The 27060-nt window shown below is 33.8% G+C and overlaps 4 protein-coding genes across 7 annotated transcripts; 2 read left to right on the top strand and 2 right to left on the bottom strand.

The window, feature by feature from the left end:
• Positions 1-887: 887 nt before the first annotated feature.
• On the top strand, positions 888-5117 carry LOC141664211 (uncharacterized). 2 transcript variants are annotated; one of them, XM_074470123.1, is made up of 5 exons: positions 888-2099; positions 2574-2672; positions 2948-3741; positions 4365-4753; positions 4851-5117. In XM_074470123.1, exons 2-5 carry the CDS (start codon positions 2654-2656, stop codon positions 4957-4959), a joined length of 1311 nt encoding a protein of 436 aa, XP_074326224.1. In that variant the 5' UTR covers positions 888-2099; positions 2574-2653; the 3' UTR covers positions 4960-5117. The 2 variants fall into 2 exon arrangements, with proteins under 2 accessions (XP_074326224.1, XP_074326225.1); XM_074470124.1 differs by having other exon boundaries at positions 888-1256.
• A 1095-nt stretch (positions 5118-6212) lies between these two features.
• LOC141667844 (basic leucine zipper 43-like) lies at positions 6213-7018 on the bottom strand. The gene has a single exon (XM_074474478.1). The coding sequence runs from the start codon at positions 6950-6952 to the stop codon at positions 6353-6355; it is 600 nt and encodes a 199-aa protein (XP_074330579.1). The 5' UTR covers positions 6953-7018; the 3' UTR covers positions 6213-6352.
• A 9285-nt stretch (positions 7019-16303) lies between these two features.
• On the top strand, positions 16304-20147 carry LOC141663821 (transcription factor bHLH49-like). Of its 2 annotated transcripts, XM_074469652.1 has the most exons (8): positions 16323-16418; positions 16635-17878; positions 17978-18205; positions 18288-18353; positions 18441-18509; positions 18868-18939; positions 19039-19242; positions 19570-20147. In XM_074469652.1, exons 2-8 carry the CDS (start codon positions 17009-17011, stop codon positions 19582-19584), a joined length of 1524 nt encoding a protein of 507 aa, XP_074325753.1. In that variant the 5' UTR covers positions 16323-16418; positions 16635-17008; the 3' UTR covers positions 19585-20147. The 2 variants fall into 2 exon arrangements, with proteins under 2 accessions (XP_074325752.1, XP_074325753.1); XM_074469651.1 differs by having other exon boundaries at positions 16304-17878.
• Positions 20148-24390: 4243 nt separating this feature from the next.
• LOC141663817 (uncharacterized) lies at positions 24391-26506 on the bottom strand. 2 transcript variants are annotated; one of them, XM_074469645.1, is made up of 6 exons: positions 26050-26506; positions 25918-25954; positions 25422-25658; positions 25280-25327; positions 24755-25197; positions 24391-24633 (listed from the first exon to the last, which is right to left on the bottom strand). In XM_074469645.1, the coding sequence occupies exons 1-6, from the start codon at positions 26346-26348 to the stop codon at positions 24477-24479; spliced, it is 1221 nt and encodes a 406-aa protein (XP_074325746.1). In that variant the 5' UTR covers positions 26349-26506; the 3' UTR covers positions 24391-24476. The 2 variants fall into 2 exon arrangements, with proteins under 2 accessions (XP_074325746.1, XP_074325747.1); XM_074469646.1 differs by having other exon boundaries at positions 24391-24638; positions 26050-26495.
• Between the last annotated feature and the right edge of the window lie 554 nt (positions 26507-27060).

Here is a 27060-nt window from a genome sequence, read left to right on the forward strand (position 1 = left end):
GGTGCGGTTTGGACCAAAACCGTAAACCAAACCGCGGGTGCGTTTGTCCAAATTCTCAAACCGCAACCGCACAACATACATCTTAAACTGCGCAAACCACACCATGAAAATGCGGTGTGGTGCAGTGCAGTTTAAGCGGTTTAAACTATTTAAGAAAATAATAAATTTTAGTGTGGCCGGTGTACAATTTTCAATATCAATAAATAGAGTAATAAATAAGTTCAAGTTGATAGTATTACTTTAAAAATACAATTTTAGTAAATCTGAATCATGAATTACAATTTCTATTTTTTTGCCGGACAAAATTTCACCTTATTTTAGTTATCGACAAAAGAACAATAAACGGTAACATCCAACCATCCACCGTAAGCTGCAACGTTGCTACATAAATGCTTATTATATATATTTATTTAGATTATAAAAGAACAATAATATTATATATATTTATTTATTATAAAGGTACAATAATATTATGAATATATATATATTTTATAATAATATACAGTGCGGTTTGAACCACGAGAGCAAAAACCAAATCGCAAACTGCACCGTACCGCGAGTTTTGACAAAAATATAGAACACGACCGCATCACGAAAAGTTTAAACCACACGGAGCGGTGCGGGGCGGGCGGTTTATGGTGTTTGTGCGGTTTGATGTTTGATGTTATCACGTTTGATTAGCACGCTTGAATTTAAAACCTTAATATTACTCATAAATATGAGTGGTTGATGTTAAAGTAAATATATTATATAAATATATAGTTATGTTAATCTTTAATAAATATTATAAATCGATTAATATTTTTTTTGAAACGTCCAGCAAAAGGAAGGGAGGTCATATAAATGGACGTTCGGAGAGAGTATGTAGTGTACTACCTTAAAAAAAGAGAGGCAAGTATGGCTTGGTACACCAGAAAGTGTGATACTCTGATTTGGTGATTTGATTATGTTGTTGTTGGGCTGTTCCAAACCCTGACAAACGCAACACCATTTGTATGTTTCTAAACTCTCCTCTTACTAAACTCCAACTCCAACACAACACTTCCTTTGACTTTGTCATTTCTGTTCCAATCATTCATCCTTTAGGAGGGATACATAAGCAAACACAATATCAGGGATTTCCCGGGTTGTCAGACAGAGAATTTGTCTGCTTGGGGATGCGTGTAATTATCTACATTAATATTACTATGATGACTACTACTTCATGATCAACGTACATCTAGATCCTCCATTTTCATTCCTTCTTTTGCCGGTTGGTTAGTTTCCGGCATACTTGAACATTATTCTATTCTTACCGCATGTTCATTTAAGTAAGTTGTTGATGTTTTTTTGTTACGCCATTAATGCTTTCAACTGCCCCCCCCCCTTTATTATCATCCTCCGCCTGTGAACTTGATTCTTTCCCTACGTACTCACTTGTTACTCCCTTCTACTCCTCTCTCTCTCTCTCTCTCTCTCTCTCTCTCTCTCCCTCTCTCCCTCTCTCGCTCCCCCCCTCTCCCTCTCTGTTTCTCCTTAAACTCTGTGATATTTATGTTGGCGTTTGATTTTCTGTGATTCATTGTCTGTGCTCAAATCTAAATACATGGAGGGACATTTTTTGTTTCTGGCTGATCATCCTATTATTGAGCATATTTGGACTTTAGTTTCGATTGTCAACCTTAACCTGTATGAGGTCCAAACCCAAGACAAACAACTTATAGACAAAACAAGATGCTTGCAGCAGCAGTCACGGCAAATAGTGCGGTCTCATTATTCTAATTATCTGTTTTGGAAATTACTGTAGCTTAATTGTTACCTGCTAATGAAAATATATAAACAATGACTTTTGTGTTGATTTTATGAGGTTTTCTCATTTTTGTATGTGCACCTGGATCGCGATGGTATGTGCCTATTTCTAACTTGTAGCTTTGATATAAATGTAGGAAGCTGAGTTTCATGTCAGTTGTTTTTTATGGTTCATAGCTTTGTTTGTTCAAATTTAATTTCAAGTAATGTAGTTCATGAACAAAATGGTCAAGATTGGCTGCTGAAAGGGAATTGAGTTTTCCTTTGAGGGGAGGTGATATGCTCTTTCAGAAACAAAGCAAATTTTAAAGGTATCTAGCCTACAAATAAACCCTGGAATCAAGCGAATCATATAAAAAGATTAGATTTCATAAACAAACCCTGCAAACACACATTTCATTATAAAACCAAGCACAAGTTTTACAAATGAATGCTGTCACTTGTCAAATAGAAAGCTGCAGTCCAATTTTTAGGACTATCTATACTTTCTCTGCAGTCTTGGATGAAATGCTGCTCTATTTTGTAAACCAATTTGCACTTGTATCAATAGTTTGTAGATTATTATTTTCTTTATGTTCCTATTCTGACATTCTGTGTCAGAAATTTTCGTTTTGTATTGTATATATGTTTGCTTCAAGAGTGTGTATTAGGCAAATAGTGCATATTCTATTTATGTCTCTAGAATTTTTATTTAAATATTAAATTCTTTGGCAGTTCTGATTAGAATGTGAAAATGGAACTTTTTGTTGCAGATAGTTTGATCATTGTTGAATTATGTTATGCAGGTTACTTAAGCTGACTCTCTGCTAGCATGTTGGATGCTTGCTTTCACAGCTGTTGAGAGTTCTCCAGACTGTACCAGCACATGCAAATCATAAATCCTGGTAATACTTTTGATTCCCCCCCCCCTTCTCCCCTCCTACTTTCAGCTTTCCCTCATTGTTGTTACATTTATTTTAAATGCTAATGAAGGTTGTGTGATGTGGCAATAATTCCTGTCTAACATGTAGCTGAAAATTTTCTCGCTCAGCTAAAATAATTGAATGCCTTTCATTAATCACGTCGGGACATTGTCTGCGAAGATAATTTCTGCACTGATTCTCTTGTTTATAAATATGTCCGTTAAATTAAATAAACAACAGCAATTCTTATGATGCAGCTCAACCTGCGCCAACTATGCAGGATCATAATGGAATATCTGGTCATTTGGATGACCGCGGGAGGACTGCTCCACTGTCAACTGAGTTGAAGGATGAAGATAGCTACCTAAAGACCCCAGAACATGACTTTTATGTGGATGATTACAGTTGTAGTAATGATAAAGAAGCCAAAGATTCAGTTGCTGCAAGTGGGGTACACGTAGAATTGTCTAATGAAGACTCTACTGTATATACTGATAAAAATATATTGCAAACAGATCAGACAGAGTTGATCGTCTACACAGATGGCTCTGTCCACGGTGTCAAGGATATATGTGTGGACGAGGGGGTGCATACTGAGAGAAAATTCCCGGCTGAGAGTGTCGTGGCTGGACGCAGCACCTCGTCATCTAATAATTGTAAGCATATAGATTTGGCCAAAGAAGCTAATAACGATAATGTGTATGAAGATGGCCTTAAATCTTCATTGCATGTAGAGAGTAGAGCAGACGCTGCTGCTGATTGTGCAATTAAAACTGAGGTAAATCTTATCAAGGATAGTGCTTATTATAGTGATGCTGCTGTGCTAGTATCTTCGCTAGACTCCAGCAAACACGAGGCTTTTGCAAACGTCCATAGTCCTGAGAGTCAAATTCAGACAGGTGAAGAAAAGTGCAATGCAATAGAGAAGACAACTGATTCTTTTTGCGATAGTACGCTTTTAGTTAAAGACGTTCGCAGAAGAACCTCACTCAAATGTCTGCTTGAGTCTTCCAAGTTTGGTGAAAATGACAGCAGTCAAGGGTCTAACAAGGTTGGTAGTTTTTGTTGCTCATATGGATAATCTTTTTTAACATTATTTTGTTGAATGTTCCAGTTACACTTAATTTGATGTATGCTCTTTTAGTACATTTTTTTAAATGTCATGTCAGAGTTAAATTACCGAAAGCATGGATTGATTTTGAGAGTTTGAAGCTGGCTTTAATTTCTTTTGTACAATTAAACTTCTCAAGCATGTGAATCCCTTCCGAATGGAGTGTTGTATTAAGTGATGTCCAACTTTCAGGAAGTGCCTTTTGCCACTCTTCAAAAGGGCAATGTCCAGAAAGTTGGCTGAAAAGGCTTAATATTTACCATCTATCCATGTTTACCCAGACTCGTTAATTTACCACAAGTGTTAGTGTCCCTGCCCGTGTCGGACACTAATACTCGAAAATGAGTATGGACCCTTGGTAGAGCTCATTTGGGCCAAAAACATGGAAAATTTTCAAAATGTAGCCGACCCCAACACTTGGACGCGTATCCATGTTGGACATTTTCAACTAGGTCACATAGCCCTCTTTGAGTCGGTCCAATTAGATTATGTATATTGATTGGGGGCATGTAAGGTTCCTTGATTATTGTACTTTGAGAATGATACAGTAATTTGATTTGTAGATGTCAGGTGTTCAGGGTCGTGTAATAACTGAACCAGACAAAAGCAGCCACATGAAAAATTCAAGTCACAGTGGTGAACTAGAGAGCCGGATTATCACTTCTAATGTTGATTCCTCCAAACTTGCTCCAAGCACCAAAAAGGATATCCGCGAATTTGCCATTAGACAACAGCTTAAGCCGGAGAATAAGCTCATTCATGATGATGGAATTTCTGATAGATCTCTTGTCATCAATAACCAAATTAAACGTGGGGAAGGAGAGTCTAGTTTCTCTGTTGCAGGTCCTCTATCAGATGTAGTTTCTTACTCAGGGCTCATACCGTACTCTGGAAGCATTTCTTTTCGCTCTGATAGCAGCACAACCAGCACAAGATCCTTCGCCTTCCCTATGTATAATTTTAGCTACCCCGAATTTAGAATATGTCTACGTTGTTCCCATCTATTGAAAAACAGTATTCTAATCAAATGATTGCTACTTGTGTCACAGATTGCCAAATGAATGGAATAGCAGTCCGGTAAGAATGGCAAGAGCTGATCGAAGACATCTCAGGAAGCATAGAAGGTGCAACTTGGGACTCTTTTGTTGTAGATTCTAGGTGATCCTAATTTAATACTGGTTCTTAGTTAAGCTATTACGCACAGATAAGTGTCCAAATATTAAGTTTCGTGAATAATATATACATCATTTTTATCCTAGGCTCTACTGGAACTGCATTTTTTACATCTTCATGATTTTACATTGACAGAGGAATTTAACTTTGTTTATTGCTTGCTTTTACGCTCATATTGTTAGAGTTGATAAGGGATTTTACATCATTTATAACCTGGAGTATTTGTCAATCTACTCCATTGATCTTATGTAGCTTTACGTTCTGTCGGTCATCTACAGAGGAACACACTACAATGTTGATATTAAATTTTACCTGTTGCTTGTCGATTGAAATAATGTTCAGTCCGAACACTCATTTGTTCCATGAACCTCATATTAAAATCAAATTCTCATTTTATTCACTGTTCCCTCTTATATTCTCTCATTCCGACTAATTTTGTTTCTTTGAGTCCTTCCTCATTCCACATTCTCCAACCGAACAGAAAACATGGATAAGATAGACAGCAAGGAAAGAAGCCATATGATAAGATGTGGAAATGGGAAGGAGGTGCACTCAGCAGACAACACCTGAAGCAGTCTCTGCTGGACTTCGATTCCCAGCTTTGGTGTCTCTGCTGGAAATGGGTTTCCTTTACAAATCTTTGGCATCTCATAGTAGTTTTTCGTATTATGTCCACTACTACCAGCACATCCACCACCATTTGTCGCATTGCCTATGTCACTGGGGCCTTTATTCAAATTGCTTGATTGTGGTTCCACTGAGTACTACTCACTTCAAAACTCGTTTGATCTTATTCTGTACTCTCTTTTTTTTTTCCTCCAAATTGAATTCTCAGCAAATATTCGGATGACACATGAACAACTTCTTTTTTGGTTTTGTAGCATTTATTTCTCATGTTGCCCGCTTTTCTTGTAGAAGGACCTATGTTGCAACTTGTAAGTAGAGGATTCGTTGATAGCCCAGTGACATGGAAAACTTCTTCCGCTTAAAGTTATAGGCCGGGATCCCCACTTTCCCATTTCGTATTCACCTAAAATTATGTGACATAAAAGAAAAGATAGAAGGGGGTGGGGTTCCTGTACTGACTCTTTAGAAAGTCATGATAAATTTAAATGTCTTCCTCTGTATTGAGCTAGTGGATATACCATTTATCTGTGTAAACTCAGAACTCATTATTCTATGCGGCAAATGGCAATAAAGAGTTAGAAACTGGTTTTGTCAATAGTTGATTTGTTGGAAATTAGACATGGCTGCTTAAGGTTACGATTATTATCCTTTTGGCGAGATCATATATGAGGAGCAAACAAGTGGATACAACAAACATTAGACGATCAAAAGTATATGTTTTTATTTTTTAGTTTGGTACAAGCTGGCTTAACTAATTGAAGCAGATTCGTGAAGTAGTGATACAATGATTTGAAGATTCAGCCCTAAGATGAGCTGTGGTGCATGGAACTTCCTCCAAATCTCTCAAACCATTGAAAGTACTAGCAAGCTGGACCTCGGTTAGCATTTGATGAAGATCAGAAGCTTCTTTTTTGAGCCCTGCATTTTCTTGTACTACTCTGTCATGATCCCCTGATACTTTATTTAACTTGTCTAGAAGATCATGATTCTCTGTTCTTAAATGGACAACCTGCAACCATAACTCATCCAGGTGCTTCTGCTTCCTCATCCTCGACCTACGAGCAGATTCTCTATTGGAAATCATTCTTCTTTTCTTTCTCTCAGTAATAATGCTAAGCTGAAACTCATCTCCTTCGTCCGAGGTCGAGTTGTTACTGATACACGAGGATTGCGAGTTGAAGTCATATACAGGCTGCAGAGAGTTCTGCAAATTCGGATAGGTGGCTAACAAGTTGTTGTAATGATGAAGGGATGACATGCCACTCTGTATATTCCCATAATTGTTCTCAACATGGGATGGAGTTTCTTGAGCAAAGGTTTGGATTCCTACAAGTTCAGATGGAAACATCATGGCTTGATATGGTAGAGCAAATCTGAAGTATGGTTTGTTTTTGTTTTGAAGAGGATGGCTTCTAAGTGTGGGTTGGACAGCATGAGAATGCATGGCTTTTTATAGGGAGAAGGCAAGAAATGTGGGCAACAAAGAAAAAACAGTTGTGAAAGCTTACGGAAGCAGAATCGTGACATGCTACAGGAAGAGCACTTCAAATGTGTGGTGATGTATGCGTGTTATGATTGGAACTACTTTTACTATACAAACATGGTAATTAAGCATATCCAATAATGGATTTGCATGTTGAATATGGATTATGGAACATGCATGCATACATGAACCTATTTATGTTTCATGTAGACATTGTATGTATGTAGCCAGTTATTCCATGCACTTGTGGGCTTTGTATAGCATGATTCCAATTTCCAAGTTGACCCCGGCTTTAGGTGAAAAAGTGCTTTTAGGAATTCAAACAGTTAAACATTTAAAAATTTAATTTTTTTTAAATCTTATTAATAACCTACCTCGTTCAAGTGTTACTTGGTTTAGTTCCCATCACTTTTGGTTTCTTTTTTTCATGATTCATGTTATAACTTTAATTCTAATATCATTTTTATTCCTATATGACTTATAATTTTATATATATATAAATATATATATATATATATATATTATTTTTACCTGTTTTTCTTTATTAATAAATTTTTAAGTGATACTTTGTTTTTACTTATTTTTTGGTTCTATCACCTTTTGTTTTTTTTGTTTTTATGATTAATGGTGTAACTATAGGTATAATATTTTTATCGTTTTGGATTCCTATATGACTTATAATTTTATATGTATTATTTTTACCCGTCTTCTTTATTAATAACCGAAACATATTCACTTATTTTTTAGTTCCACCACCTTTTGTTTTCACCTTTTATAACTCCAACTGTATTATTTTTATTCTTTTTTATTTCTATATGACTTATAATTGTATATGTATTACTTTTACTCATTTATAAAATTTTTATAAGCCATAATTTTTTATTATTTGTATAGGTTTGAATCCTATTTTTAAATATCTTTTAAAATAAATAAGTTCATAAATTGGCTCAACTAAATAGGTTCCGAGAAATATAAACCACGACCAAGTAAATAGGCCATGTGTTTAAATTGAAATTTTTTAATTTAGAATTTTTTAATTTGTTGGTAGAATTACATTTTAATAAAATGGTATGAATATTATAAAAAATTGTATTTTGGTTTCACCACTAGAAAATAATAAAATTGTTCAAACCGTAATATGATTACAATTTTATTTTCGTAGAACTCCAAATTATTTCTTGATAGGGTACTTGGTTTCATGTTTGTACAGTTACGCTGTATTTTGGTTTCACCCCTATAGTTCTCTTTCATGTAGTGTAGAGTTCTATGTTGTTTTAACAAAATATAGATTGAAATCATATTATAATTACGATATTTCTATTTTTCGTAGATTTTTTTTATTAAAATAATAAAATGAAATCCTTTAAATAGTGTTATTATTAATTAATAAGGAGATCATCTTTTAAGGGATAATTTGGTTTCACCTCTTTTCGATTTTACGAACTTTTGGTTTCACCATTTTTTAAATCTTGTTATAACTCTAAATATATCATTTTTATTCTTTTTTATTTATATATGACTTATAATTCTATATGTAATACTTTACCCGTTTTTTGATTCTTATAGACCACAAATTTATATTGTTTTTATATAAACAAAATCGTATATACATTGTAATTTCTAGATTCATACCTACAGAATGCTATTCTAGCACAAATTGCAAATTTATACATACATAATGAATATTTTATCATAAAAAATTATGTAATCACAAACTATATAAAAACACAAATTCAGCTAACAATAAGAAATTTAATATGCAATTACTTAGTGATGTTGTTTTAATTTTTTGTTAAATTATCCATCAATCGTGTCGCGACTAAAGTTTTGATGTAAAGTATTAATTATGTTTTTTTGAATAATAGATACATAATAATGTTGAGTTTGTTGTTATAATAAGATTTGAATTAATGAAAGTTACATATAATTTAAAAATAAAAATTGCAATAATCGTACAATTTTATTTATTATATATTTTAATAAAAAAATTAAAATAAATTTTTATAATCATTATTAAATATTGATATTTTGATCTCGGCCCGTTTCGCACGGATAGTATGCATAAAGACTAAAGGATAAAATAGAGTCTATCCATATACGATCGGATCCCCTAAACTAATTTCGAATCATGATCGGATCCGCTAAACTGATTTCGATCAGAGCCTCCTCGCTGCCTGCCTGATTTGTAACGCCTGGAGGGAGGAATTTTAATCATGTTCACTGTAATAATTTGGAGGGGAATAGAGAGGTGAAAAGAGAGAAGAAAAGCATACCAAAAATGGTCCTATTAGTCAATGTGAAAATAATTAGTAAAGCAAATGCTTAGCTAAGTTGAGGATAATTTTAACTTGTTTCATCTCATCCCATTCCCACCTAGTGAATGATGTCCCATCGTGTAAATGTGGAGATTAGAAAACTGAAAAACCACCAAATTGGAGTTTCTAGACACCAAGTTTAAAGTAATAATGTGACTGTGAGGGCACTGATTCTTCAAAATTAAGGGAACCTTGCAATAGTATTATCACTACATCAGTCAACATCATGGATGAATGAACTCAACTTCACCATTCTCTCTTTCTCATTGTGCTTGAGTTAGGTCACATATTATATTCTTTAACTACTGGTAACTACTTCAGTATTAGCCACTTAATCTCTAGTTTACTGTAATACCATTATTTAATTAAAGGTTTTTTTAATTCCTGAAAATGCTCTTAATACACTTGGCATTGTTATTTACCAGAAGAGAACATCTGTTAGGTGTCTTGAATTTCATCCAAAAACTAGCCGTCAGCACAAATTCTCGCGTCTCTGTTTTTCTTATGCACTAGTTTAATAATTAAACTAATCATGTTTAGTTATCTGTGTTCTACCTTTAGTACAAATGCTGTTTGATTATCATTCGTTAACTGTTTGTTAAGTAGATTATAAGATTGCCATGATCAGGAATGATGTAGTGAGAGAGACGTCTCTTCACGTGTCGTGTCGGGGATACATGTCTATCTAAAATAAATTTACATTTTTTTCATCATTTATTTTTATAAAAAATGAAAAAATGAAAAAAATATCTTTTTTTTAAACTTTGGGACAAGAATACCATTTTTTGAAATGTTTGGCCAAAAATACCTACCTAATACGCATTTTAAAAATACGCATTTTAGAAATGGGTAACTTGTGTAAAAAAAATAAAAAAAATTAAAAATAAATAATAATTTTGGATACGTATTCGTGAGATGCGTATCATGACTTTGCAAAGCATGATACGCATGTCAGGAATGCGTATCATGATTTTACTTTTTTTTTAATTTTTTTTTGTTTTTTTTAAATAATACTCATTTGTCTAATGCGTAATAGCCTTACCCATTTTTCAAATGTATTAGAAATGTATTTTTGGCCATATCTTTCAAAAACGGGTATTCCTGTTACAATTTTCAAAAAAAAAAGGTATTTTTGGCCATCTCCCTTATTTTTATTAAAAATACATGAAAGTGCCCCCAACAATTTAAAAATATAAGGATATATTCAGAAAATAAAAATTTATGTCGACCCGAAAATTTATTCCCGGATCCTTCCCTAACCATGACCAATCCTTTTGAATTGTTCTTGCAAGGTCATTTTCAATTTTAGAAAGGTAAACTAGTTATATATATAAACATGTTATCAAAATAGATCTATAAAAGCGTTGGGAAATATGCAAATAGGAACCGAACATTCTGTACAGATGCATGCTTCATGCTTCATGCTTCATGCTTGGATTGTTTAATCAGTTCACAGTTTCAGTATTGTACCACTAATCTTATTTTATAGAATAATTTAAATATAATAATTTGAGTTTTGGCGAGAACCCACTAAATTAACCTTTCTTTGGTTTTAGCCTTTTAGGTTGCAACTCTTTAGAACAAGAATAAACAAGAATTAAAACTGCAAGCAAGGTTTCCACGCAATCCTTTATTTTTAACTAAAGAGGTACTCTAATATTTTATTATTATATCTGGTGAAATATTAAATATTTTTGATCTCCACTATGGCTAAGAAGATGATGGTTACAAGCAACATATTTATTAAAAGAGTATAAAATTATATTCGAACTTCTTTTATCACATTAAAATTTTTGTGCTATTGATTAATTAATACGGTATGAGAGCTCTATTTGAGGAGGTACTCGGTTCACGTGTTCCACCCCACTTATAGTCCATACAATTGAGAGGGAAAGAGTGCATTGAAAAATATAAAATCATGTTTGGACTCTTTAGTCCATAAGGGTTGACGTCTTATTTTCTCTGAAATAGTTTAAGATTGAGATACATGACGTGTGTTTACGTGTAACTATATAAAAAAGAGGCATATGATAGTTCGTAAATATGTTAGAAGAATATAAGACCGTCTTACAATATTTTACATTGATTACTGTACTAATGGAATTAGAGCTCAATTTGCTTGCTTTTGTTATTATTAGAGTGGGAAATTTGGTAAACGACACGTGAACACGACACGAAACGACACGAAAAATACGGATATGTGTTTTAATTTTTGGTACACGAAACACAAATGTACACGAACACGAAATTACACGACATATTTAGTGTCGGATATGGGTTTCAATTTAGGTACACGAAAATACACGAAATTACACGAGATAAATATATTTATAAATTAATATATATAACATATGCATATATTTATGTATATAATATAAATATTTATAAGTTTTTATATAATACTATGTAAATATATATATATTTATATATACACTCTCCATATTTCATTGAATTATATATTAAAATAGATTTTTTATATATTATATGTATATATATTATTTTAATTTTTTATTTAATATACACGAAAATACACGAAAAGTACATAACACGATTCGAATAGGATATGAGTTTAACATATGGGTACACGAAATCATTTCGGGTCGGATATGAATTTCATGTTTACGTACACGAAATACGAAATTACACGACACGAAAGTATACGACACGACCCGATTGCCCGCTCTAGGTATCATGTTTCGATTACTTCCCCTACTATTATCTTGTTTACGTTACTTAGCAGGATCATTGTTTAGCAGGATCATTGTTGACTGTTAGTATTTATAGGTTATTTGAAACCTTAAAACCGAATCGATAAATTTCAGTTCTCACATTTTATGCCCGGCCGACATCATACCGAAGTGAGAAATGAACTTTTTCTTTGTTCATTGGTCAGTTCAGTCGAATTCTGGAAAATTATGCTTGACCCCGGACTCTCGATTATGGTGTGTAAGGAACCATAGTACACATGGCCAAAAGAACCCCCAAAATTATCAAATGTATAGATGTGTTTTAGTATGTCATAATTTTGATAATCAGAGAAGTATATCAGTACTGATTACTATAGTAATAATTTTCAAAGTTGTAAAGTTTCCATTTTTCATGATGTTCATGTCACTGCCTGTGATTGGTTTAGAGAGGATAACCTCATCGTGTCACCACCTTTCTTTTTCAGCTTACGTCTCCACGCTTCCATTAGGTCTTGATCACTAATCAATCTATAGTATACTATTATAAGCAGAACACTTTCTATTCGGTAGTCGGTTGCTCGGTATAGTTGTTTGGTACGACAAATAACAACCGCTAGATCTTAAATCAGAAAAATGAGAACCGTTGGATGCAATAATAAAATATTATTATATTAATATTTAAACTGCTCTCATGAATTCAGGGTTCGAACCCCGTCAACGGCTTATTATACTTAAATTTTTATATTCTTTATTTTAACAATTTCTATAATAAAATATTATTATATTAATATTTAAACTGCTCTCATGAATTCAGGGTTCGAACCCCGTCAACAGCCTATTATATTTAAATTTTTCTATTTTTTATTTTAACAATTTCTACAAGTTTAGGGCTCGGGTCGTGTGAACAACATATTATATTATATTATTTATTTTCAGTTAAGTCTTAAATTATTATAAAATATATATTATTATAACTTATTATATTCTTCAATTTATTTTTCAACTATTGAAAATTATATTATAAAATATATTATTAAAAACTATCGAATGTTAAAAGCAATCCGTGCATCGTACGGTTTATAGGCTAGTTATATATGATTAGAATAATTAATCATGATGCTGCTATATCCAACCTTTGTAATTCGTGTATTGGAGTACTATTGGAATGTCGTAATTTCAGAAAATGAAATTTCACTCTTACATTAATTAATTATTCGGTCAAATGAAAAGATTGCAGCAGTACTGGAGAAGTGATGAGATGAAAGATAGATAACAAGCCAGTACTCCTGGATTTTATTTATGATTGAATCGCGATCATTACAATGTAGATACTTAAGTATGTAATTAAGGATATGAATCATGAATTTAGTTGCTGTTATGGCTGATATAGCCTAGCTAGGAGTTCATCATCCTCGGCGTGGCGGTGGGGGATGGGAAGGCGGGGATGGGGGAGGTGGGGGAGGATTTACGCAATGACAAGTCTTTATAGGTACGTCACAACTAGCAACTTTGCCTATAACTCTGCATACTGGTTGCATATATTCGCAATCCTTATCCGTTTTACATTTTGGAAACGCTTCTGCTCTTGGAACTTTCGACATTTCCATACCTGCAAGCATTATCACAACATCAACCACATATCAACACATTTTAATCGTCTAATAAATGTGCATCAAACATAATGCATATAAATGCTGAGGACTAACACAAAAATGCAAGCAGGAGGATGACGAGGAGCTTCTTGCCCAGAAAAGCCTTCTCCATAATGTAGTACTAGTGTATAAGTTTGTTTATGCAACTTTGATTTGAGGATTAGAGCACTTGAATATAACTTTGTTTTGGTTATGTGAGGGTGAGGAGAATGCAGACGTCCCTCTTATATACATGGAGAGGCTTAACAACTTTTTATGTGTTTACGGAAACAGTACTATGTATAGTGTTTGTTAAGTTTAATCAGCTAGCATTACATCAATAGAATCGCACAAGTGAAAAAATAATTTACTAAGAATCTAAGATATTTAATCTAATCAACTTGTTGCCAAATTCTCATTTACTGGAACTTTAAGCATGGTTTATATTAATCACGTCAATTTCTGTTTACAGTAATTGCTTAATTATGTAACATAGGTCAAAGTGTTACGAAAGAATATTTCTGTAAATGGTGTTTACAAACCACCAACTAGCTACTCCAGTTTCTGTGCCAACTGCTCCTTTATCTTCCGGGGGGTGGAATTAAAGCGTTAACCCAGACTGAAATCGCTAAACTTAAAGTTTTAGTAAGAAATTTTTATATCAAAGGGTTAAACATTAGTACAAATTTTAACTTCAATCCTGGCTAACCTTTAAAAATTAGCGATATAATTAATCCTGGCTGTTTTGTGATCTTAGCCCCGTCACTGCCATCTTCAACGGAATGAATGTATGATTCTACCATTGATATGAAATGAATACACGTCCATTCTCCGTTCAGGAACTTGGGACTTCCTTTTTCACATATTTGGCAATTATCACTTCTCAGAAAATGCACCTGCAGAAAACATTATTATTTCTTCTTAATTTCAAAATTCGACAGAAGATATAATCCCTCATCATTAAGTGAAAAAGTTGAAATCCAACAAAGGCAAAATTTTGAAAATTTTGTTTGCCAAAATAAAAAAAATGATTTATAATTGTCTTTCAGAAGTAAGATGGGTTCGAGGCTTTACTCATCGACTAACCAGAAATCGCAAGCAAGAAAGCCAATGTGACAGGGAGGTTAGTCGGGTGTTTCTCCATGTTATTATTCCAGTTGTTGCAGCAAGCAGCGCCAACAACAGCGTAAATGAAGTTAAAATTTTATATGGAGGACACTAACCAGAAAGAGCAAACAACAGCGCCAACACAGTAATGAGGTTAATGGACTGCATTTTCATGTTCTTTTTCCTTGTAGAGTTCGTGCAACTTGTAGATATTGGGATATGAAAGACTATAGGGTACCTTAGTACATAAAACAAACTTCAAATAAAGCACAAATGTAACTTTATCTTATTTCACATCCTAATCACCTATTGTTGGTCCGAGCTACAGAGTTTATTAGTGTACTAATTTATAGCTCTTACAGTTTTACTAAGGTATAAGATTCATGATTTTGACCAAATTTAAGTGATTTATCGGAATTTTGAAATTTTTTAATATCAATAGGATTGAACAAACTAAACCTTACATTTTTCTTTCATGCCTATATATATTTTGCCCCCATCTTCGAGAAATCTTAGATCATCTCGCAGAACATAGTGGAATTGAAACGGAACTTATTAGCAAGAACCTATATTTTGAGTTACAACCCTTCTCGAAAAATCCGTGTGATTTTGAGTTGTTGATCGATAATTTTTATAATACAATATATTCAGCCCGGATCTTGGTGTTTTCTGTGAAGATACATTATCACCTTTAAAACACTCCCAGTATGAAGTATCTCTATGAAGATTTACATCACCCACAATAATCATGAATGATTCTCTTAAGAGATCTCGGCCCTTGCCAAGATTTTGACAATTTATAAATTTTCCTTCTAGTTGCAAAATTTATCCCGGTAAGAAACAATCGCCTAGAAATGGTTGAATTTTTCAAATATCCAGTGATAATTTAAATGTTCGAAAGTGATACATACACAAATTTAAGTTAATTTTATCAATACATATTTTTCTATATTCTTATAATTTGAGATGTAGTTTGAAATTCGAATTACGATTATAAGACATGATTATAAATTTTGAAAATTAAAACTAATTTGTTGAATTGTTGATTTATTATTTATCAGCGATTTTGTGAAAAAACGAAAATTGTACAAACAATTTATCATATCATTCAAATATATTTTTGAGGAGTCCACAACAAGTAGATTTGTATTGAAAACTATTTTCATTCACAAATTTAAAAGAAAAATAGTAGGGATATCAAATTGATTTCCAAAAAAGTTATAAAATATTATGTGTCAAATTTTTATTAGTTAAATATATCAAAAATATCAATAAAATTATCCCATACATACGATCAATTTAACCATAACACAACATTTATAATAATTTTTTTTATCTATTTTTGTACATGATCGAATTGCACGATTTTAATCCGGGACGTACACTATCTCTATGTTGCCCTAAGAATGACACAGTGACACGTTAAACATTCACTTTCACAGTACATGTAAAGAAGAGTTAAACAATAAAGAAGGCGTTTGAATAAATTCTCCACATTCAAGAAGACTAGATATACACACATTGATGAAAAGGTATTCTTTTTTTAGAAAAATTGAACAGAGCACCAAAAAGTACTAAACAGAATCTGAGATGGGTATCTTCATCTTCCCACTTTTAGCTGACTCTTTTTTCTGCATCAGAGCTTGAGTCTTTATTACTATTACTGCACAACCCTGAATGCCTATTTATAGTATACTGAATTCAATGTGTTTGTCTATTTACTTGCTTTCTTGACCTCTTTATTGTGTTTTGCTTGTGTTTTCATTGTCATTGAGAGGACTTTTCTTGATTTAGTTTGGGAAATTTTCAGTGGTATCTTTGGATGTAGCGTGGCTTTTGGTGCAACTTTCTTGATTCTTCAGCTCATTTTTTCAGGTGGGTCAGTGTTATTTACCCTCTTTTCAGCCTTTTTTGACTGTTGGTACAATCTTTTATGTATAAAGTTTGAGTCTTGAATGGAACTGGTAGTCCAGTTGGTGTTTGAGTGTGTTGATTAGGTTAGAATTGTCAATTCACTTGTATGATTGGTCTGTTGGGTTGAGCAATTAGGGCTCTATAAAGGGTTGGTTGGCATTGTTGTGATTTTGAATCTGTAGAGGTTTTTTGTTTGATTCTTGGCTTGTGGAAGGCTGTTATAAAATAGATATTGTGGGGTTTGGGTTTTTTTTTTGGAGAATTGTGGAAATGGAGGGGATAGGGAAATTTGAGATGAATGTAGGGGATGAGGATTTGAGGGATTATAATTCACCTGATATACCCTTGAGTTTGCGGTTTAGCCGAAGTGCATCAATAGGATCAAATGCCCGTGATAATACTATGCCGATTGGTAGGGGAGATTTATTGGAATCTTCATTTTGTACTGATGCATCTATGGTAGACTCATTCTGCACTAATGTTTTAGACCAATCTATCACTTCACAAAACTTGGGTTTTTGTGATATTGATGTGCTAAACAATGTGGGCTCTTTTAATGCAAGTGCTATGGAGGGGACACTTGACATGGGTTGGAATCTACCAAATCCTGTATTGGGAGGGGATATTAGTTTACCATCATCATTAAGTATGCTTTCCCGAAGCTTATCCCAGATTCCTATACATCTGGATGTTCTTGAGCGAGGGGCAGCATTCTCATGCTTTAGTGGAGGGAATTTTGGTGAAATGTTGAACTCATCTACAATTCCAGGGTCCATTAGTCAGTACACTAGGGGAGTGGTCCAAATGCGCGGACCCCGAGGTATTTATTCAGGTGTTAGGTTAAATTCAATCTCTGGTTTGGAGGTTCAGAAAAATGAGACGCACGGAATTGAGGGTGCAGAAGGTGTTTCAATGTATATTGAGCATGGACCTAGTGGAGGCAGTCCAAACAGTGGGAGGAAAACAGAGAGTTTTGTAAGGTCTCAGGATGAAGCAAATGAAGGTCAATGTGAATCTGGTAATGAATCGGTTGATGCTGAATTTAGCACTGGTGGCAGTCAAGCAGAGCCATCCCAAGGTACAGCCCAAGGAATTCTTGCCAAAGGACGTGGCTCAAAGAAAAGGAGGAAAATTGCTCAGGTAGAACTAAACGTACCCATTCATAATATGGTAAATGTTGATTACTTTGATGTGTTTGTTTTGTATCTTCTATAATAGTGATCATTGCCCTTTTAGCAGGATACTGAGCCTGATGACATAAAAAGAGCTGCAGATCCAGTTGAGCCTACAAAGCAACATTCTGAAATTCAAAAAAATAGAGATCAAAATCCAGCTTCAACTACCAATAAACCTTGTGGAAAACATAGCAAACTGGTACCTCAAGTTTCAGAGTCACTAAAACAAGAATACATGCATGTTAGAGCAAGAAGAGGGCAGGCAACAAGCAGCCATAGTCTTGCAGAGAGAGTATAATTTCTTTCAGAACGATTTGTTTGCATTGAAAGAGCGTTTACTATTTGAGTTTATTAAGAGAAGTTGAATTCAACAGGTGAGAAGGGAGAAAATCAGTGAAAGGATGAAGTATTTACAGGATCTAGTACCAGGTTGCAGTAAGGTTAGTCAGTATTTTGGCAAAATATCTGATACATTTTGGTAGTTTAGTTAAGCTGTTCATTCACGACTGTTCATTGAAAAATTTTAGGTTACAGGCAAAGCAGTCATGCTTGATGAAATCATTAATTATGTTCAATCACTACAACAACAAGTTGAGGTATGATAAATACATTTACAATGTTGTTTATGTTTCTCACCTTCTACACTATTAGTACTTTGTTTTTGGTTTCATAATTCTTGTGCTCTTTAATTCGTGTAATAAGACAATTTCTGTGTAATAGTCTAACTGTTTAAATAGACATGAACCATGTGACCATGTCACCCAGTGTTTGACACACCTTATACAAATTGACAACAACACCTTTGGTTATAATATGGCGTACAGGAGTAATACATCAATTTTTTACTAGATACATATACCAGCATAAAGATTGTAAATTTGTGTTCTCAGAGACATCTTACCTGTTTAAGTCGTATAGAAGTATACTTAATGCTAATCGCTCATTTGACAACAGTTTCTATCAATGAAGCTTGCATCAGTTAATCCCCAGCTGGAATTTGACACTGAAAGGACTACTGGAAAAAATGTAAGCGAATACCTATCAGCGAAAGTAAAACAAATTAAATTTATAGTAAATTCCACCTCTGAAGTCGGAACCACTTAAATATGTTTCAATGGGGTGCAGATTCTTCAATCACAGGCTGGCCCCTCATCTGGCCCTGGTTTTCATACTGAAATGTCTATGCATTATCCGCCGCTGCATGTGTCTCAACCTAGAACCATCCAAGAGAGTCTTCTTGGCATGGGAACCTCTTCCCATGCCCTTAGGAGGACCATTAGTTCTCACATGACAGGCTTGAATGGTGGGAACAAGGATTCTACTTCTAAGGTAACTTATGGTCCTTGTTGAAACTGTGTTTTATTATCCCGCTAATTACGAACCTGTATTTTTTCTCCTTGTATTGTTTCCTCATCAGTTTGGAGTTCCCTTACCATTTGTGCAGGTACAACTATGTCAACAGTGTGTACAACTATGTCAACAGTGTGTACAACTATGTCAATAGTAATTGAAAATAGAAAATCTTTTTCTAATATTCGTATAAAAGAAAATGTGACAAATATCATCATTCTTTAGGTAGCAGATTTATTTCTTGCTGCCGATATATCACTTGTTGGCTGCCTAAGTTGACATAAATTATGATTCATTTAATTGCAGGTACCAGATGTCTAGTAGGATGAATTCCACAACATTATTCAGACACGTCACAATCATAATACACCCCTACACATCCAAGATTTAGATGGTAAAACCTTGTCGATTTCCATATTATAGGTCATTGATCCTTGAGCGAATTGCTAGCCTCCCTGTGAGCAGCAGACAGTTTGAAAGTTGAACCCTGATTTTGTATTGGCTGTTCTAAACGTCAGTTGCCTCTTAAAGTACGGATGATATCTAATGCGGATAGAATGGCTGTCTCGTCACTTTCCTCGCGGCATAGTTTACCACCTCGTAATGCGAAAAACTACATGCTACTTTGCTTATTGCAGAATTGGTTTGGAGCTGAAGGTATATCTTGTCAACTGTTACATGTTGAGGTGGTCAGTGGCATTTTTTTTAATAATGGTTAATAAATCAGGTTGTCGTAGAATTAGAGTGATTCCAGGGACACTTAATTTGTCTCTGGATAAATATGATAATTGTAAATGTTGTAGAGTTGGAGGAATTATGTGGCGGAATTTACACTATCGGAGGAGCCATTTGAAATATTAATGAAGTATGCTATGTTTCTTTTGTTAAAATTTGGTGTTTACTGTGATAAAGGCTTTAATGTTAACAGTAGATAATTTCGCACGGGCTGATATCAAAATATCAATATTTAATAATAATTATAAAAAATTATTTTAATTTTTTATTAAAATATATAATAAATAAAATTGTACGATTATTGCAATTTTCATTTTTAAATTATATGTAATTTTCATTAATTCAAATTTTATTATAACAACAAACTCAACGTTATTATGTATCAATTGTTCAAAAAGACATAACTAATAATTTATATCGAAACTTTAGTCGCGACACGATTGATAGATAAACTAACAAAAAATTAAATCAACAACACTAAGTAATTGCATATTAAATTTCTTATTGTTAACTGAATTTGTGTTTTTATATAGTTTGTGATTGCATAATTTTTTCTAATAAAATATTCATTATGTATGTATAAATTTGCAATTGGTGCTAAAATAATATTCTGTAGGCATGAATATAGAAATTACAATGTATATATGATTTTGTTTATATAAAAATAATATAAATATGTGGTATATAAGAATCAAAAAACGGGTAAAGTATTACATATAGAATTATAAGTTATATATAAATAAAACAGAATAAAAATAGTATATTTAGAGTTATAGCAAGATTTAAAAAAGGGTGAAACTAAAAGTTCGTAAAACCGAAAAGAGGTGAAACCAAAGTATCCCTTAAAAGATGATTTCCTTATTAATTAATAATAACACTGTTTAAAGGATTCCATTTTATTATTCTAATAAAAAATAAAAAATAAAAAAATTACAATATGATTCCAATCTATATTTTGTTAAAAAAACAACATAGAACACTACATGAAAGAGCTATAGGGGTAGTTTCAAAATAAAAAAAACTATAGGGGTGAAACCAAAATACCGCGTAAGAAACCAAGTACCCTATCAAGAAATAATTTGGAGTTCTACGAAAATAGAATTGTAATCATATTACGGTTTGAACAATTTTATTATTTTCTACTGGTGAAACCAAAATACAATTTTTTATAATATTCATACCATTTTATTAAAATGGAATTCTACCAACAAATTAAAAAAATTATAAATTAAAAAATTTCAATTTAAACACATGACCTATTTACTTGGTCGTGGTTTATATATCTCGGAACCTATTTAGTTGAGTCAATTTATGAACTTATTTATTTTAAAATATAATTAAAATATGATTCAAACCTAAGTTATAAACGGTGAAATCCAAAGGTGGTGAAACCAAAAGGTGGTGAAACTAAAAAATAAGTGAATATATTTCGTTTATTAATAAAGAAAAACGGGTAAAAATAATACATATACAATTATAAGTCATATAGGAATCAAAAAGAATAAAAATATTACAACTAGAGTTACACAAAAAATCATAAAAACAAAAAAACATAGAACCAAAAAATAAGTGAAAATAAAGTAGCACATAAAAAATTTATTAATAAAGAAAAACGGGTAAAAATAATATAATATATATATAGAATTATAAGTCATATAGGAATAAAAAGGATAATAATAATACAATTAGAGTTAGAGTTATAACATGAATCATGAAAAGTGAAATCAAAAGGTGATGGTACCAAAAAATAAGTGAAATCAAGTACCACTTGAAAGACTCTACTGAGACAAAGATGGGCTGTCAAGAACGTAGAGGAGGTAGGATGGACAGTTGGTCAGATCCACTATGGATCGTACATGAACGGTAGTTGGAGTCGGCGACTCTACTAGGATTCCCTCGTCTGGGATCCCTGGGGAAGAGGATCAAGTTGGCCTTGCGAACAACTTGATGCACTATCTCCCTTCAACCCTTTGAGCGAAATGCGGAAAAAGGAAGGAAAATCCATGGACCGACCCCATCATCTCCACCCCGTAGGAACTACGAGATCACCCCAAGGACGCCTTCGGCATCCAGGGGTCGCGGACCGACCATAGAACCCTGCTCAATAATCAATAAGTAGAACGCATTAGCTGTTCGCTCTCAGGTTGGGCAGTAAGGGTCGGAGAAGGGCAATCACTCATTCTTAAAACTTGCGTTCTTAAGACCAATGAGTCGTCGGAAAGGGATGGGAAGCTCTCCGTTCCCGGTTCTCCTGTAGCTGGATCCTCCAGGGAACCACAAGAATCCTTAGTTAGAATGGGATTCCAACTTAAAATTCCCTTAAGGTGTCATTGACTATTTTACTTGTGTTTAGTCTTTCCCAATTAGAAGTCGTATAGAAATTTAGTAGAAGTTATTGGGATTAGTTCATCAACAGTGTTCGGTCAGAGTCCCTTTTTGACTCTGCGTCGTTGATTCGACTATTATTAATGAGCAATAATGGAATAATTCCTTCATAGAGATAGGGGAAATAATTCACATGGATATAGTAAGTCTCGCTTGGGCTGCTTTAATGGTAGTCTTTACTTTTTCCCTTTCACTCATAGTATGGGGAAGAAGTGGACTCTAGAGGTACTACGAATTGTGAAAAAGTAATCGGTCTTTTTCATACGAATTCCATTTTGTTATATCTTTATTTTGGGTAATACCACCTTCATTTATCGTAGTTCGCCATTTTTGTGGTATTAATCCAAACCATCTAATCTGAGATAAATTGTATTGATAATGACCTCTTAACCAGTTTTTCCATTGATTCGTTTCAGAACTTAAAAGTTTTGTATGTCTTAATTCAGAATGAAATATTCCGTGTGTTACAAAATATTTTTTTATTGCAGTTTTAAGAAAAACGGGAGTTCCATGATACTCAAAAATAGATCTTAACTTATACAAATTAATAACTTGGGTTTGTGATAATTTGTAAAATACATATGCTTGTGATAAAGAAGATAAGTCAAAAAAAAGATAAAGATGTGAATTCCTCTTACTATTCTTAATATTATAAAGTTCACTTTTTAGAGTCGAAATAAAGTTAATACATTGGGATAGCTATTCCGCCCATTTCGTCGAGATAAACAAGACGTATTCTATCATAACCGGTTCCTGTCAAGAAAAAAAGTGCAGTACCGATAAATCCATGAGAGACTATTTGTAAAATGGCTCCATTGAGTCCCGTATCGTTCATAGAACCAATTCCTATAAGTATGCTTATTAATAAGGTTATTAATTGCTGGGAGATGACAACTATTTGAAGGTTCGACAATGTCTTTAGTTTTATAATGGCCTCCCATTAGTAATATTCTTGTAATTCTTAATTTCCCCATTTGAGTGTCCCTTTCCTCTTGATCAATTTGTTACAACATGCCCTGTCGTCTCTTTTCTTGTTTGAAATTAACCTCTAGATCCTCACTCTGTATAGTAAATCCACCATTAAGATTCGGAGGCTTCTGTAGTCTGATTTCTGTTGGACTGACTTATGTGACTTTACCAACGACATGTTTTAGGTACTCAGCTTAAGAATTCGTTTTTGTTCCATTGCACCGGGGTTCATCATTTGTTATCCCAAATTACCTATAGTCCTGTACCAGGTAAGATGCAAGAGCTTTGTCTCACAGTTCCAGATGTTGCAAATTTTATGAGAAAAATCATTAATTTAAAATCAATTTCCTGGAATGTGCAGATTTTACCTTGGTAACATTTTCTTCAAGGGTAAGTGAAATGCCAATGTTTGATTGATGAGCAATACATATGAAATATCATTCAACCAGAGTGACATAATTTTTTGATTAATTTATTTTTTTCTTAGTAAAATATTTAACTTATCCAACTGGCGGAATAATTAATTTCAACCATCTCTTCCCAGATTATTCGTTTAATTATGAAGCGGCAGTTGGGTGAAAGGTACTGTTAGTTTTGAAAAGAGACCTACGTGTGGTGGGTCAAGGCATAATCTTGTCTCCCTTCACGCGGGTGAATGATCATTAATCATATCTAATCCTGCTAAAATATTAAACCAAAACTTTATTAGGAAGACTATTTTGGTACGTCGTGATGATTTTTAATTTGAAAATAATGGAGGGTTAGTTACAATTTTGATTTTTGTTGGAAATTTTCAGTACAATACATTTATAGTCAAACCATAAAGAACCGCATAGCAACTTTTTTTGTCAATGGGACAACATTCACCTGATTTTGAATCATTAACATTTCAATTTTCATCACCGTATCCTTTTCGTTTTTTGGTTTGGTCCAACGACGATTTTACGAGAGATTTTTGCACTGGATACGACGAATGTTCAAATGGTACCCATACAATGCTCATATTCACACTGACAAGCCAAACTCAAATTCAGAACATATTCACGAAACAGAGAGTAGGAAATTCATTTACATGGAGTTGGTAAAGCTGGCCATTCTGTTCATTAGGCTTACTAAAGGAATCTTCACTGCATGTAAAGTTCACTCTGTATATAAACAATCTGCTGAAAATTTGCACAAAGGGGAACAAAAGAAAACAGTATATGTCGATTTATTAGTCGTCTGTAATTGTCTGCTTCAAACAATCCACATTGCAAAATGCTACTGATCTCATCATGTCGCCTAATCTGACATTAAACCAGTACTATGCATCAGAAAATTGTCAATGTCTATGCCTTCATAGTGTGTTATTGTTATGTTCATCTGTTTCAAAAGATTTAAAACTATAGGCAGTTTAACTTACCGATCAATGCTGTTCCTTCCTCTCTCTGATTGATCAGTGCTGATCCTTGGTTTCCCGTAGTAATGATCTGCGCTCTTTCTTGCTTTTTCACTCTTATCTGAACTAGTTCTTGGTTTTTCTCTGCTGTCTACACTATGCCTTAAAATCTCTCTATTCCCGACCATAGGCCTTGAAGAGTAATTGTCTATGCAGCTCACGCTTTCCCTAGACTTCTCTCTTAGCTGAATCTCTGGTTGCTTAATCAAACTCCTCTCTGAGCCACTATTTTCACCTGGCAACCTCTCAATTGCTATTTTAAATTTCTTGAGATGCCTAAAGAACTCTGGGAAAACATGTAAGTTGCAATGATTTCCTCCTGTAAGCCACAAAGGTTCATATTTTTCTTTACAGAGCTCCCAAAGGCGCCTACCATGAGAGATATCCACAACTTCATCTTCTGTTCCCTAATAACCTCAAAGTTTACTTAAACATTTGCAGGTCCAAAATACAGATGTATAAGAAAATAAAGGGGATAATTGCACTTACATGGATTATAAGAATAGGGCAATGAACATATTGAACTTTATCAATGTTCTGCAGGAGAAAATACACCGACAAACATTAAAACTATGTAGCAGATGTTTAAATATATACATTTCATATAGTAGGCTATGTCATATGAACAGACCTTATATATGTCAAGCCAAAGTGTTCGTTTCATCCGATATATTACTCTAAGGCCAGATAAGATTGCACTCTGAAGGATTACAGCCCTTAATGCAGGCACTCGTGTAGCTAATTCCATGGTTGGTCCACTCCCAATTGATTGGCCATACAATATGATATCCTCATCTCTTGCTCCATATTTCTCCTTGAGGCATCCATATGCAGCCTCTATGTCAGCATATGTGTTGTGCTCACTTGGCTAATTGACAAGGAAGAATTTTAATAGCCAGATCAGCAGCTGATCACAGCTTAATTAAGTTATTATATACTATCCTCAAGTAAACAAATGAAGCGAGAAAATGATTCTTAGAAGAAGGAAAATCACAGTGTTCAGATTTTAAACCTAGAGTTTAGTAAAATTGTTACTATATATGATACTCCGTAACCATGTCAAGCATATATAGACAAAGTTGAAATCTCCAAAAATTATAAAATTTTCTATAGAGTGGACGCCACACCTCTCCTGTGGATTGCCCATAGCCAGCATAGTCATACCTAAATCAAGAACCAAAAATTCAAACCAATCAGTCCATGAGATAAGATAAATCGAGTAGAAATGTGTATGTTGAATGCACGAGAAATGGACCAACCCCATGACATTGACGCAGAGTTGATCACATAATTCAGTCAAGAATTTGAACATCTGGCCTATATCAGCAGCATTGCCATGAGAGTAAAGCACTGTGAGTTTTGCTGATATATTCCTCACATATACCACAGTTATGCTGTGACCTTTCTTTGTTTGTAACTTGGACACTTCAGCCTTCTCACCCTCTGGCACACCAACAAGTTTAAGTTTTCCAGTCTGTTCATCGATATCTATCTTGTACGATGATTCTGGAGGGAAGAATGCAAGTTTGGCTGCAATGGATGATGTTGTAGCACCCATTGAGATGGCTTCAAGTTAATTTCTGTCAACTGATTTTGAAGTCTCTGTTACTTCCCTGATGCTACAAAAAAATAAGTGAGCACTATTAATGATCATACAGCTGTTAAACAAAATGAGCCTGGAAGGAATACCAATGTTTGTACACCATGTTGATAAATAAGAGCTTGCTTTTGGGTAGGGCGACGACATGACCAGATTGGCGGATCTAGGAGGGGGCTACGTGTCCCAAAGGCATATTTTTGGTTGTTTTATTTCCGTTGAAAATGGAAAAAATTTCATACAGAATTAAAACGTACAGTGGTGTCGTTTCTTCAATTATTTTGTTCAATTATTCAAAGCTTGTCTAAATTAATCCTGGAACCGTCCTTGACGTGACAAACTGTCTATTTCTGACAGCTACTGTTGCATGTATGAATATTCTGAACATTATTTATGTACAACAAAATCAGATTGTTGGAAATTTAATTTTTGAAGAAAGTTGTTGAAGAGGGTATGGTATGGGGAAAATATATGTGAATAAAAATGAGAAAGGCCCCTTGACAAAGCAAAAGAGATATGATGCTTCTCCAGGAGGAGGATAAATGATTGAAGTGTGGGTCTGAAATAATATAAAGGAGGCCACATTTCATAATCACTCGTTTACTACTACTTGCTACCTTTAACTACAATGAATTAATCTACTTATTTTAATTTTCACCCACCTAATTTACTA

Source organism: Apium graveolens, chromosome 6 (assembly GCF_009905375.1).
Source record: "Apium graveolens cultivar Ventura chromosome 6, ASM990537v1, whole genome shotgun sequence".
NCBI lineage: Eukaryota > Viridiplantae > Streptophyta > Magnoliopsida > Apiales > Apiaceae > Apium > Apium graveolens.